The 14,502-nt window shown below is 44.8% G+C and overlaps 1 protein-coding gene across 1 annotated transcript in view; it reads left to right on the top strand.

Moving 5' to 3' along the window:
* RYR3 (ryanodine receptor 3) overlaps positions 1-14,502 on the top strand; it is a 517,407-nt gene that overhangs the window by 492,640 nt on the left and 10,265 nt on the right. The window contains exons 90-98 of the mRNA XM_047736987.1: positions 1,635-1,693; positions 2,765-2,936; positions 3,948-4,034; positions 5,347-5,547; positions 8,455-8,585; positions 12,912-12,954; positions 13,424-13,551; positions 13,971-14,031; positions 14,318-14,464. Of these exons, the coding sequence (XP_047592943.1) occupies positions 1,635-1,693; positions 2,765-2,936; positions 3,948-4,034; positions 5,347-5,547; positions 8,455-8,585; positions 12,912-12,954; positions 13,424-13,551; positions 13,971-14,031; positions 14,318-14,464 (1,029 nt within the window). The remainder of the gene's footprint in view (positions 1-1,634; positions 1,694-2,764; positions 2,937-3,947; positions 4,035-5,346; positions 5,548-8,454; positions 8,586-12,911; positions 12,955-13,423; positions 13,552-13,970; positions 14,032-14,317; positions 14,465-14,502) is intronic.

Raw genomic sequence — 14,502 nt, 5'->3', positions numbered from 1 at the left:
AGTTAGCATGGACAGGTCCTGATGGGGGGCTTTCATAAGAAAAGCGAAGTGGCATGAAGCAGACTTTCAGAGAGTGGGAGAAACCTAGAAAGTGTATGGGGAGACCTTTCCTTTGAGACCATTCTTCTCCAGTGTCCCAAGTGGTCCAGATGATATCATTTCGCCCAGCATTATGCTTGGAACATTTCCTTCTTGAGATGTACTCACTATCCAATTTGGGCTTTGAGGCAGTTGACTAGATTAAGGGAATAACAGTAATCCAGAACCCCTTGGTCATGGAAAGTTCTGTGTGTTCCCCTCCACAGAAGCATCTAACTCCCTGCATCATTCTAGCATCAAAGAGAATATGGAGAGGATTGTAAAGACATCAGAGGCCAAAGACAAATTTTATTCATTCATTTCATTAATATTTATTGAATAGTTAATATGTGTTTCCCACTGTTTGGGGCTCTGAGAAGATAGTGGTGAGTGAGAAGTGCATTGTCCCTGTAATTTAGTGGAAGAAAAATAGACATTGCAGAAGTTCATACAAGCATGAAGAATGTTAAGAAGGAAAAATGCCAGGGTAAAGGAAATGCAGAGGAGAGAACACTCACCTAATTTTGGAGAGTCTGGGATGGAAGCAGCAGAACCATAGGCCTTCTTGCAATATGAATTTATTTACTCTGTTTTGCTCCCTGATGTAGCTCCAGGTGCCAGACAGAGTTTGATACATAATAGGGACTCATTCAAGGCCTATTACATACCTTGCTATATTCCTAGGATCCATGGAAATACATTGGTTAACAAGAGAGACATGCTTTTGCTTTACTAGATCTCAGCAAATTAATAAGATAATAACCATTTGTGACACGTGCTGAAAGAAAAGAACAAGGCCACATGTTACAAAGTGAGTATGGGCCCTACTATGAATAGGATAGTTCAGGAGACTTCCAAAAATGTGTCACCTGAACCAAGTCCTGAAGTATGTCAGGCACAGGAAAGACCAGGGCAGTCATACTCCAGGGAGAAGAGTGGTTTGTGCAAAGATCTTGGTGCAGGGAAGGATTTGGAATATGCCAGGAAAGAAAATGAGGTCTGGCTGTTTAGGTGTAGGAGGTAACAAGTCAAGTGGTATAAGACAAGGATGGAGAAAAAGGCCATGATCACATAGGCCTTGTAGACCTCACTGAGGACCTTGAATTTTATTCTAATTAAATTAGTGGTCATCAGTCAGAGGTATTGGGGTAGTAGGTAAGAAAATTGAAGACAAGGCAGGAATTCTGTCTGGTGGAAGCAGGTTGTGGATTGGTCCTGGTATGATCTGTGACCCATCCCTCCCTAACCCCGTGGGCTATTGGGACAGTGCCGTGGGGTCCTAGCCCAAGTTTTCTCTGGGAGTTGAATAATAGCAGGGCAACTGAGTTTTTAAGTTTGCAATCTTTGCATTGGCATTTCTCTGGAGAAATGGATTGCAAACCATTTTCGTGGCTGATCCACTTACATCCCGTGATCCTGAGGAAAGCAGAGGCATTCTGAAGAGAGAAAGCCACGAGGATGTGTGACAAGGAGATGAAAACGGCCAGTGCTGTATATGAAGAGACCATGATCTCTTCAAGTTGAGGAAAATTTGACTGATTGTTATTTTTGTCCAGGCAGCTGAGATGAAAGCAGCACATGAAGCAGAAGGGAAAGTGGAGCCTGAGAAGACAGAGTAAGTTCTTGGTAGCTTTGGCTACTTCCAACCCTACAGCAGGTCGTTCTAGATGACATCTCCTGTTGTATTGCTGTGCTAACTAGAAATCTTAATCTCTGTTACTACAAGAAACAGGTACTGTGCAGGCCCTGGATATACTTCTTTTTACCCCAGCTATCCAATAAGCATACTCCATTACTCATGTTAACTTTGTCATGGCACTAGAGGAGCAGAACTTCCCAATCTGGCCAAACAAATGATTGAACACTTAGCAACTTCATATAATGGTGGTGGTGGTGTTTTCTAGTATAGTGAGTGCATATTACACGCTGCAGTCTATGCTAAGGTCTTTTTTGGTTTGTTTTTAGAGAGCACAAATCGGGGGGGAGGGGCAAAGGGAGAGGGAAAGAATCTCAAGCAGACTCCCCACTGAGCGTGGAGCATGACGTGCGGCCCCATCTCACAAGCCTGAGATCACAACCTGAGCTGAAATCAGGAGTCGGCCACTTAACAGACTGAGCCACCTAGGTGGCTCACTTTCAAGTCTGACCACAGGCTTAGAAGAATAGGTACTATTACTAATTCCAGCAATCTTTAAAAATCAAGGACAACTTTTCTGAAGGGAAAAAAAAAATTTGTTTATCCCCCTATCAGAAGAGGACTACAAGGGACGCCTGGGTGGCTCAGTTGGTTAAGCAGCTGCCTTCGGCTCAGGTCATGATCCCAGCGTCCTGGGATCGAGTCCCACATCGGGCTCCTTGCTTGGCGGGGAGCCTGCTTCTCCCTCTGCCTCTGCCTGCCATTCTGTCCGCCTGTGCTCGCTCTCTCTCCCTCTCTCTCTGACAAATAAAAGTCTTTAAAAAAAAAAAAAAAAAAAGAGGACTACAAGCACATTTACAACGGACGGCCCCCAACGACCACAGCTCCTCAGAACAGCATCGCTCATTAAGGGTGGAGCTGGCGTCCAGCCACCGTGGGGTAATATAGACGCTCCAGGAATAATGACAAAATTTCTTTTTAATTTAGTCTCCCTCTCTGGGCCAGGCCTCCCGCTGCCCTTCTGTGCTGATGGGGCTCTCGTTCCTGCAGCCTGGAAGACGGGGAGAAAGAGGATACGGCCAAAGAGGAAGAGCAGGCCGAGGCCCTGTGGGCAGATGTGACAAAGAAGAAGAAGCGACGGCGCGGCCAGAAAGTCGAGAAGCCCGAAGCCTTCATGGCTAATTTCTTCAAAGGGCTAGAAATCTATCAGACCAAGTTACTGGTAAGCGCTCCCACCCTGCCCTGCTCCTGGCTCAGACCTCAGCCAAGTGGCCGCATTCCATTTCACCGTTCTGGTCCTTAACGCTTCTTCCTCTTTCTCATTGCTCTTCCTTCCTCTTCTCCTTCATCTGTCTGGTCCTTGTGTGGGGGAGGAAAAGGAGAAGAGGGTAACTTGGGCAAAGCCAGGTGCTCTAGCCCCCCCACCCAGCCTGGAATGCCCTGTGCTATCCACAGCAGGGTGCAGATATCTCCTTCTAGAAGATTCTTCCTGTGTCATGTGCAGACGTGGAGGATCATAGTCCAAAGTTCAGAAGTAGTTGGGTCATCTGGGATGCACAAAGAATATGGTTATATTAGGTTCTCCTATTACTCCTCAAAAGTTATTCTACATGTAGTCAGCTCTCAGCATAATCGTGATGTCCTTTCTCTGACACATTGCCCAGTGAGGGATAGTTGCTGATGGCCAGGATACCACCAAGGGGAGCACCCCCTCCGTAGAGAGCCTGAGAGCTTTTACCATTCCCGTCCACAAGGGCTGGATTTTCTGGGGAAGATGGCAGTGGGAATACTGCCCCTTGAGAAGACAAAGACAGAGCCTCTGTGACTTACAAAGGGACAAGGACTCTAGGCCACAGACTGGCCACCTCCTGGCTGGGAGCTACAGGGCTCTACAGTGGCCTTAATACTCGTAATTTCTGCATGGAATGCTCACATACACACACAGACACACACACCCCTTCACAGCAGCATTTTAATCCTTTGGGGTGGCATGTTTAGACATTTGGTTCCCCGAGGGGTAACCCAGAGCAGGATTCCCTTAAGCATCATTCTCAGCAATTTTTTTTAATCAATGTCCCTGGTTCCTCCCCAAATACATCATAAGTCCAGGGTTACCAATGAGTAGCACTTGTTCTGTCTACATTTCTAACCAGACAAGGTCTTCTGTTTGAGGGAAGGAAGTTCTCTTTCCCTTCCAAAACTCTTCTACTCCTGCCTGTCCTTTCCTTTCCAGCATTACCTGGCCAGGAATTTCTACAACCTGAGGTTCCTCGCTCTGTTCGTAGCCTTCGCGATCAACTTCATCCTACTCTTTTATAAGGTGATACCACATTCAGGGAGGATTTGCTAAATAGACGGTATTCTTTTTTTTAAATCCTAATAGAATGTGTGCTCTTAATTAGAAGAAAAATGCTAACATCTAAGGAAATTTCTAAGACACTGGCTTCTAAAGGAATATGGTTTTTAGCAGCACAGAGAATGGCGACACCACTTGCCTGGGAATCCAGTTCCGGCACTGTTTCCAGAGTTCAGGCTTATCCTAGTCATTATGTCATAAACTCTCCAAATGTGTGTTGGGTACTTCATGTGTGCTGGACCCTACAATGTGATGTATCTCAAAATGAGTAATAAATATAGTTCTTTCCTTAAAGGATAAGGTAAGAGAAAGTCATTATCGTTGTCCTATAGGTTGGAACCATTATGAGGGAAGAATTAACCACAGATTGTTTTTGGATATGAGAAAAGAAGAACTAATCAGGATAAATAAAGATTTTGAACATTGGTAAATGGGTCTCATAGACCATAGGCACATAATAAATGTCAGTGGAATGAATTAATGAATGATAGGTCCTGGATTCTCGACATTGTCTTTAACTGGCTGTCCTAACTTTTCCCTCTCTCCCTTTCTATCTAAAACCATCAGTCTAACTTTTTTAAAGCCAACTTTTACGTACACCAGCCTTCCCCTAGGTTGAACAGTAATGGCGTTCTGTTGCCTGGAAAGGAGAACTAGAAGTCCACAGGGGGTTGTGGCAGAGCTTGGCTTTCCCCTTACTGAGGTTGAAGGGACCGCAGACAGTGATCCAGGCACAGAGAGCCCATGGGAGGTGGAACCAGGGCGACAGCCTCACAGGGGGAGAGCCTCATAGGCATAAATCTGGGCATCACCTGTGTCCAGATGGCTGATGAAGCCACAAATGTCAAAGGTGTCTAAAAAAGAATGGAAGATGTCAAGTGTGTGTGTGTGTGTGTGTGTGTGTGTGTGTGTGTGCGCACACGTGCATGCACGTGCACATGTGTGTGTTGGTGTCTCAGCCTCCTCCCCAGGCCATTGCATTTCAGAAATTACCTCCCATGGCCTAGGGATCCTAGCATAGGTAGTACAGTGTTCCTTACTTTGAATTTCTTCTTTCTTTTTTTGGAGAGATCGTCTTTGTCTCTTAAAAATTTTGTTCATAGTTAAGAGAAATACTGGAGATTCCTAGGAAGAAGTTCCATAAAAGCTCATTCTCTCAGCAGGTAATGCTGCGTCCCTAGTCTGTGCAGCAGGTGCTAGCATGCTAAATGATGGGGGAGAGCCAGTGGCAGAGGCCCTCTCTGATGTTGATAAGAGAGTGTGTGTCTTGGGCCAGGTCACCGAGGAACCTGTAGAAGAAGAGACGGAAGACGTTGCAAACCTGTGGAATTCCTTTACCGATGAGGAAGAGGAAGAAGCAATGGTGTTCTTTGTCCTGCAGGAGAGCACTGGGTACATGGCACCCGCATTGCGGGCCTTGGCCATTATCCACACCATCATCTCTTTGGTCTGCGTGGTGGGCTATTACTGCTTGAAGGTGAGTCATAGGCTGCTCTGAATCTAGCCAGACTCCTTGGGGAAGACACATCATTTCGAACCCAGCCAGGCCTTTGTTCTCCAGGACTGTGCTGGTGGGCTGCGGCTCATGGAGTGGCTGAGAACTGCAGACTCTGGCCACACCGGGAGCCTTTAAGAATCTGCAACTCAGCATGCCTACCGGGGGATCTGTGTTCACACCCATTTGAGAAGCCTTGCTCTGGGAGTCCCTTTTCAGGCACTTCCTGTTGAGTTTCGTGGGACTAGCATCACCAGGCTAAGTCACACATGGAGCTAGTAATGAGAGCTGCTTCTGATCTGTGAACTTCAGTTAGAATTTTTACAGAAATGCTTTTCACCTTTTGAAGTGTTAGGTTTCAACTACTCAAGATAGCAGACGAAAACTTACTGATGAATTACCATTTCAGTTACCTAGTGCTCTGTAACAGATTGCCCCCCAAAACTTAGTGGCTTAAAACGACAATCATTTTCATTCTCTGGCTTGACTGGGCACATCTGAGCAGTCCCTCCGCTCTGTGTGAAGGCAGCCGTGTCAGCCACCATCTGTCAGTTCGGCTGGGCTGGACTGTCCAGGACGGCACTCTCTCGTGCCTGGAACGTTGGCAAGGGAACAAACAGCTGGAAGGCTGGGCTCAGCCAGGGCTCTCTGTGAAGACTCAGGGCATCTCTGAGTCACAGAGGCAGCCCAGACTCATTGCTGCAAAGGGGGCGTGGAGGGGGGCGGCACACAAGGGCATGAATATCAGGAGACTTAGTTCACTGGGGCCGTCTTCACAAACTACTACAGTTTTAGGAATCTTCATATATTCGTATGAAGCTCTCTATTCTATTTTTGGTGTTCTAAATCCAGTTCTGCTGCTACTAGACCACATCTTTTTTCTCATTACTTCTTTTTCTTCTCTTGATTGGAAGTCTCCTTGGCCATACACCACGCCATCTTCTCCCTGGGAAGAGTCCACAACATGTATTCCTATCCTTGTGGCCGTCACTTCCCCCGGTGAACTAGAGTATCCTGTGGGAAGTCTAGCTACCCCACTGGGGAGACCACGTGCCCTGACTCATGCTAAGGACTCCTTTGTAATGATGAAAGCACAGAGTCCAGAGTGAGGCTGCCTGGGTGGGACTCCTAGCTCTGCCACTAACCTCCCCGTTCCTCTGATTCCTCATCTGTAAAAATGAGTGTTATAATCATAACACCAACTCCTAAAAGTTGCTGGAAGTGTTAAATGAATTACTGTGTGTAACGGGACTCAGAACCGCAAACATAGTAACCACGAGAGCATGTTGGTGGTTTTCCTTAGTCTGGCATCCTGGACTTGTTGGCTTATTGGCTTGTTGGCTTCAGTACAGATACACCAGCTACCTAGAGAAAACAGAAGGTAAACACTACCTTGGGAATAAAGACATGGAGGTCCTCCTTACAAGAGTGTATAAACCCTTAGAAGATTGAAGGGGGAATGCTTTGAATCCCAGAGATGAGTACTGCTCCAGTCCTTGGTAGTATTATTAGTATTATTATTATTCAGAATCTTCTCCGAATACAGCAGACCTTAGTCAGAGTGGCTTTACCTTTGCTTTCCCTCCTACATCATCCATTAGTGAGGAGCAATCATTGATTCCTCACAGTGTGCAAATGCCTATTATTAGCCTTTGCCATCTTCCTGTCATTAGTCTTTTATCTTCTTGGTGGTGTTTTGTCATTTTAAAGAAAAAAAGGGCAAGAAGTAACTTCACAAATGATTATCTAAATTTTGTCCTTTTTTTTCTTGGAAATTAAGAAATAGTGTGGGGCATATGGATATCATGAGCTTTAAGAAAGAGTTACTGGAAGAAACTGTTTGGAGACCCAGCCCTGAGGGATGTTGCCATGTACCCAGTGGATTTCCAGCCACGTGACAGGCCTCGGCTCTGTCTGCCATTAAGCTCTCCTGGCTAGAGGAGTGCTGGCTACTCACTTCCTGGGATTTCAGTAGTCTCCTCTGACCTCACTAACTCTGTCCCTTGTTTGAAGAATGTGTGTTTGGTGATGATTGGAGCAAGGAGATTACTTTCCCCTCCTTCTCTGTGTACCTTTTTGGTGTTAGGTCATCAGAGCCATGCCACCATCTCTAGGCTAAAATGACAGTGACAACTGGAAGAGAATGGGGAGTGATAGTCAGGAACCAGTAAATGTGCTGCTCTCAGGAAGAAGACTTCAATACCGAAAGAGCATACAGAACCCAGTGAATCCTCTCCTCCTAGCTAGCAAACCATGTTTCATCAACCAAACATCAGTACCATGACATGAATATGACCATAGCCATTGAAGGGGGCTGGAATATGCCATGGTATTTCTTTGGCTGACCAATTCACTCTAGAACAGTTCATTTTCTTTCTAAATCTTGGTTCAACTCCAGTCTAGGAATCCTAGAGGACCTAACTCATTTGGCCTAGGGACTGGTCTAAATATGGCCTTCTCCCCAGGATGGGTCAAGGAGTCTGGTTTGTATTACTATCAGCTATTTAATACAAAGCTTGAAGGTGGCCCAAATGAAACAGCTTTTTGGAGAGGGAGGCATATTAGCCAAAGGAGTGAGAAGAGATTTATTTGACTTTAGATCTACAGCAAGGCACCTAAAGAATCCTACTGCAAAGAAATTACTGCCTCAGGTGCACCCGGCTGGCTCAGTCAGAGAAGCATGTGGCTCCTGATCTCAGCGTCATGAGTTCAAGCCCCAGGTTGGGCATAGAGATTACTAACTAAAAAATATAAACTTAAGAGAGAGAGGGTGAGAGAAAGAGAGATCACCGCCCTGAAGTTGGAAAGACTAATTTGTGGGGAATTCTTAGGAGAGGGTGTTGTCATCTGAAAGCCTTCTCTAGTAACCAAGTGTCTTCCCACTCTTAGGTCCCTCTGGTGGTATTCAAAAGGGAAAAAGAAATCGCCAGGAAGCTGGAGTTTGATGGCCTATATATCACTGAACAGCCATCTGAAGATGACATCAAGGGGCAGTGGGACCGCCTGGTAATCAACACACCGTAAGTTTCTCCCTTCCCTCCAACCTGAAAAGGAAAAGGATCTGTACTATAAATAGAATGACATGTTCTTAACCAGCCTTAGAGACTGATTAATAGAAAGCTTTTTGGGGGGAGGGGGTTTCTAGGACTTTTTTTCTCCACTGCCTTCCTAGTAAAATAGACTGTTCCCCCTCAAACCCTTGTGTATGTTTCTATGCATTTAATGGGGGACAGAGGATGTGATCAGGGAGTGCTGAGCATATTTAATTAAGACCAGATGGTCCAGGACAGTATGATTTAGTTTTCCGTGTTCAAGTCATACAGAATATTTCCCTGGCCCGGGGGTTCTGAGATCATCTGCTCGGCTTCTCCAGAGCTCCCATATGGCACAGCAGTTCGAGGACAGCACCACCACTGAAGTCTTCTCAGACAAGTGGCCTGGTTGGTAATAGAACTCCTGCCATTATCACTTGGTAGGCAGTCCCTTGGGCACTTAAAATAGGGCCGTCAGAGTGGGGCGGGGTAGGGAGGGATGCTACCACCTCTGGCATGAAGCCTGCTTTGTTGTAATTAGTACTGTGGTGGGAAAGAGCACTGATCCCCCAGATAGAGGTCAGCTCTGTCACTTAGTTGTCTGTGAAAGGGGCAAGGTAATGAAGCCTACTGAGCCTTGAGTTCCTTCTCATTAATAGAGGCATGAGAACACCACCTCCTGAAGTCTGGGAGGACCAATGAATGTATGTTACATGCCTGGTAACTGTGCCTGGTGCGTGGTAGGCACCCAGCTGTTTGTCATTCCCTTTGTCTACCTGTTCAAAAAATGGCTGTCATCATTAGCAAAGGGAGCACTTGTGTGTTCACACCTGGGAGAGTGAGAGTTTCGAGGTAGACCAGTGTGCTGAAAGAGAAGAGATACGGGGCTAGATATGTAAACAGAGGTGACTATGTTGAAACTCTTAGCTGCGCCAATTAAACTGTGCATGTCTGCAAACAACCACCCTGACCCCTGGGGGAAGAAAATTGCTCCTGATCCAGAGATGGTCAGGCAGGTCAGGAGGGAGGCAGCTCTATAAAGTCACAACGGAGCTCTTTAAAATAGTCTCTAGAACAGGAAGATGCGGGGTGGGGCGGTGAGCTTGCAGATCAAAAGCCTGTCCGCTGCTGCAGGTCCTCACCAATCCCCTCAAATAAGGAAAAATACTAAGCAGGGTTTCTTATACTTTGTCATCATATCACAGAAATTTTGGATACTATTAAATAATGTGATTCTTTGATCAGCTTTCTGCAATTATCAGTAATGCTTATATATGTGATACAGGTGATATGGCCTAAAAGTCCCAGTAAAAAGGCAGTTTAGTATCTAGAAATATAAGTATCTAAGGGGTTAATGAGATAAGTACACTAAAACGTTCCAACAAGGATATTTGCTATTTTTTTATTTGAAGTGGTTTAAATGTCTATGAATAGAGAAATGCATAAATAGGTTTTAAAATTTTTAGATAGATGGATCTTTTTTTTCCCACTATAACGGCATCATAGCACATATAGTCCTTGCCAGTAACCTACTTTTTATAGCTAACTACATATCAAAAAGAGCTGTCTTTTCTTTTTATATTGTTAAATACACATATTAAGAAAATATAAAATATATATCTTAAAGTACAATAATGAACTACTAAGTTTTAAAAATGGAACCTGGGACTTGGCATCCAAGTCCCAAACGTTCTCCCTGATCTCTCGCTGATCATAACCACCCAAACACCCACTTAACTACTCTCCTGGCTTTAGTGATATTCATTCTTTTCCTTTAGTATATAGTTTACCACTTAGGTATGTGTCCCTAGAAGCATTCTTTCACTTTGACTATTTCTGAACTTTGTGTAAATAGAATTATGCTATATGCATTTCTTTTGTTCAACACTGCTTCTGGGAACTCACCCATGTTGATGTGTATGGCCATAGTTTGGTCATTCTCAAAACTGTGGCATTTTTCATTATATGAGTATTTATCATATATATGTCCTGTATTTATTCATTTTCCTGACAATGGATATCTCAACTGTTTCTACTTTCTGGCTCTTAGAAACAGTGGGACAATGAGCACTTTTATACCTAAGGCTCCAGTAAAAGAGTTTCTCTAGAATAGAGACCAGGAAAGGAATTTGTTTAATAGTAGGAGATACAAATGTTTGTCTTGATTTACATTCCAGCCATCCCTCTGTGAGAGTTCCTGCTCCTTTGCCTCTTTGCCACACTTATTAAGATACTCAGATAATTGTTCTAATTTGGTAGGTGTGTAATAGCATCTCACTGTGCCTCTCCTTCATTTTTAAAGAGGTTGAGCTTAGATACATAGAAGTATTGCTTATTGATACATTTCCATTCTGGAGGTTCTGTTGTCTACCCTCACACTTTAAGGATTATTATCAAGTAAAATTATGTTTTCTACCTTCAAGGAGCTTACATACCTAGTCAGGGGACAAGAATACTCAGACCAAGGTGAGATCATGCCTGTGAAATGGTCTTGCCTGGAACCTTCAGTAAGTGGCCCTGTGGCATCACTTATGGAATTTTCCACTTAGGACAAAATGTGACCAAGGCTGAGTCGTACGTTATAGACCATTTGTATAAGGGATTTAAGAAAAAGGAGATTTTAGTGCAGACAGAGGAAGCCTGGATTTTTTTTTTAATTTGCTTTGTTTATTTTAGGTTCTAACTGTAATACATGAAAAAAATCAAGTAGAAAAATGTACAAAGAAAATCAAAACAATCCTTTCCATGCCTCCAGAGATAAAATCTATTACCATTTTACTCTGTAAACTCAGCACTTGTTTTTGCTTTGAAGTGACATTTGGGTGTTTGAAACAAAGAAATTGCTTTAGCTTACCCCCTCCCCCGTCCTTGCAAGAAAATTTTTTTAAAGATTGTCAGCGTGTTGGTGGGGAGGAGGAGAGTGACATTTGCTGACGGTTATTCTTTTGAGGGGTCCATGAGCAGAGAGAAGTTCTCACTTCCTTATCACCAGATTGGGTGGTCTTTATAGAATAGGAGACTGCTGTGTTCCAGAGTCAGGAAGAATGGACTCAAATTAAGGAAAACAGAGCTAAAAATACATGCACTGATGGCCAGAGGTTCCTTGGCTACAGTCTGGACTCACAAGGCTCTCTCCCAGGGAAGATCAATCATTGTGGAATGGAGAAAAAAAATTTTTTTTAATTAGAAAGGAATTTGAGGCACCTGGGTGGCTCAGTGGGTTAAAGCCTCTGCCTTTGGCTCAGGTCATGATCTCAGGGTCCTGGAATCGAGCCCCACATCAGGCTCTCTGCTCTGCAGGGAGCCTGCTTCCCCCCATCTCTCTCTGCCTGCCTCTCTGCCTACTTGTGATCTCTGTCGGTCAAATAAATAAATTCAATCTTAAAAAAAAAAAAAAAAGGAAGGAAGGAAGGAAGCATGCAAGGTGGGGAGTGGCAGAGGGAGAGAGAGAATCCCAAACAGGCTTCCCACTGAGCATAGAGCCTCATTTGGGCCTCCATGTCATGACCCTGAGATCAGGACCTGATCTGAAATCAAGAGTCAGGTGCTTACCCGACTGAGCCACCCAGGTGCCCCAGGAAAAAAATATCTTAAATGATTTTTGCCAACATACCTGAAAGTGACAGTTCCTCCTGGACTTTAACAATTACAAACCCTTTGCAGTGAGCTGGTATAAGTTACTAGGCTGAAGAAAGACATTCCTCTGGGGAGTTAGGGATGGTATGGTAAAGGGAACTACCTCTGAAAGACAGAGGGATCTAATTCCCTGAGGAAAGCAGACCCCACAGGGGTTATATGGAGATGGAGAATAGAGTGGAAGAGCACTGTGGTTAAGAAAAACCGCACATACATGAACTAAAGGGATTCCCATACCAGAAACATCAAGTTAGGAACCTTGTCTGCACATTCCACCACTGTATCCCTCTCACCTACCCCAGGGACCAACATAAAGTTAAGTAATCCATGAATGAAGCCCGAATGCATGTGTTTCCCTATAGGGTTTTGTTTCTAGTTATACTGGGATCAAGAAACCTCTCCTTGCTTCTGTCTAGTCTGCCATCACAAATCCTGGCTCTTTATCATATTTCTGAGGCAGAAAATGCAGAGTGGCTCTCCAGATGTTTCAGAAGTCAACACAAAAAAGCAAAACCATAGATCAGTTAGAACTGTGGTGACTCTGAGCTTCAATCAGTCTGAATTCTTGAACAAGCAGGACAAAACCCAAGGAGATCCTAGATCCAGACACAGATCTCACAGCTCCTTGATATGTTTGCCTTGATGTTAAGAACCTCCCCTTTTCATTTTCTTTTTCAGATCTTTTCCTAATAACTACTGGGACAAGTTTGTTAAGAGAAAGGTATGCCTTGTCAGTTGGTGGGGGCTGGTTTCCATGACCACCAAAGAAATGGGAGTGTTTTTTTTTTGAGTTCTACATACACAAACATGAATAAATTTGCTGTTGCTTTTAGGATGGTATCTTGAACAGAGTAAGTCACAGAAGGTTTTTTGTATGAACATATGTAGGTTTTGGCTCCATTCTTATACTCCCTGCCCTAAACTGCTTAACACAATTACTACTTTGTAAGTACTAGTTTTCTTCTCCCCTCCAAATAGATATCAGCTTGAAGAGTGGTTTTCACTTGGTCTCTTTCATTCCTGTTTTCTCCCGGGGTTATTTTTTTCCTCCTCATTTTCCTGTTGCATTTTGAGTCCTGTCTTCATCAACCCCTGAAAGAGCCCGGAGCATGGGGAAGCTCTGAAGCCTCAGGGCTAGCAACGGCCCCGTGATGTGCAGCCCGGGCTGCCCTGTCGCCCTCTTTCTCCAGGTGATCAACAAGTACGGCGACCTCTATGGAGCAGAACGCATTGCGGAACTCCTGGGTTTGGACAAAAATGCCCTGGATTTCAGCCCAGTCGAAGAGAGCAAAGCAGAGGCGGCCTCTCTGGTGTCATGGTATAGAGCTTAGGAGTTCAAATCCCAAGTCTGGCCCAAGGGGATCCTTTGTTTTTCCAGTTCTCCTCTGTGTGCCAGAGGGAGGGACTACAGCACGCCCGTGGGTGCTCAGGCTCTTCTCTGGCTTAGGTGTATTCTTCTAGATTCTGACATCCTGAGAGAATGCGGCCTCAAAAACCTTAAAGACCTCCCAGCTTTTATGCCCGTTTGAGCTGAAAGAGAAAGACTAATTAAAATTTCAAGATGCATGATTCAGCCATTCTCATTCTCCTGGGGAACACCACATACAACCTGATAAAGCTCAGAGCTGTGTTTAGATTATTAAACCCAAGAGAAAAAAAACTTAATTTTTCCCCTTATTAAACACTTAACTAAAGTCTGACATTTATAAGTTTTAAAAGGCTTTTGTTCCCCTTCAGGCTGAGTTCCGTTGACATGAAGTACCATGTCTGGAAGCTGGGAGTTGTTTTTACCGACAACGTGAGTACGGCTCCCGGAAAAACAAGATCCTGCACCGCGGGGTCAAGGGTGTCAGGGCCACACGCTAGGGTGGGTGCCAAGAAGACTCAGCGCTTGCTTGTCAAAGATGGATGCCCTTCCCGGTCCTGGGGGAACAGTAGTGCGGAAGGCAGGTGGGCTTTCACTGGGCAGTTCTCCGGCCAGTCACAGCACCTCAGCATCTAGGAACAAAAATGGTTTCATGGGCCATCAGGAGGCACGAATGCTTGAAAGGTTGCTCAATTGCCTCTCGGTCCTTTCTGCACAGTCCTTTCTCTACCTGGCCTGGTATACCACCATGTCAGTCCTGGGCCACTACAACAACTTCTTCTTTGCTGCTCATCTGCTGGACATCGCGATGGGCTTCAAGACGCTGAGGACTATTCTGTCATCTGTAACTCACAACGGCAAGCAGGTACTGGGGTCTATACTGGGCAGAACAGGAGAGGCCTA

The sequence above is a fragment of the Lutra lutra genome, chromosome 7 (genome assembly GCF_902655055.1).
Source record: "Lutra lutra chromosome 7, mLutLut1.2, whole genome shotgun sequence".
In the NCBI taxonomy this organism is placed as follows: domain Eukaryota; kingdom Metazoa; phylum Chordata; class Mammalia; order Carnivora; family Mustelidae; genus Lutra; species Lutra lutra.
Note: the sequence above shows the minus strand (reverse complement) of the source record. Positions and strands in the feature narration are given on the sequence as shown.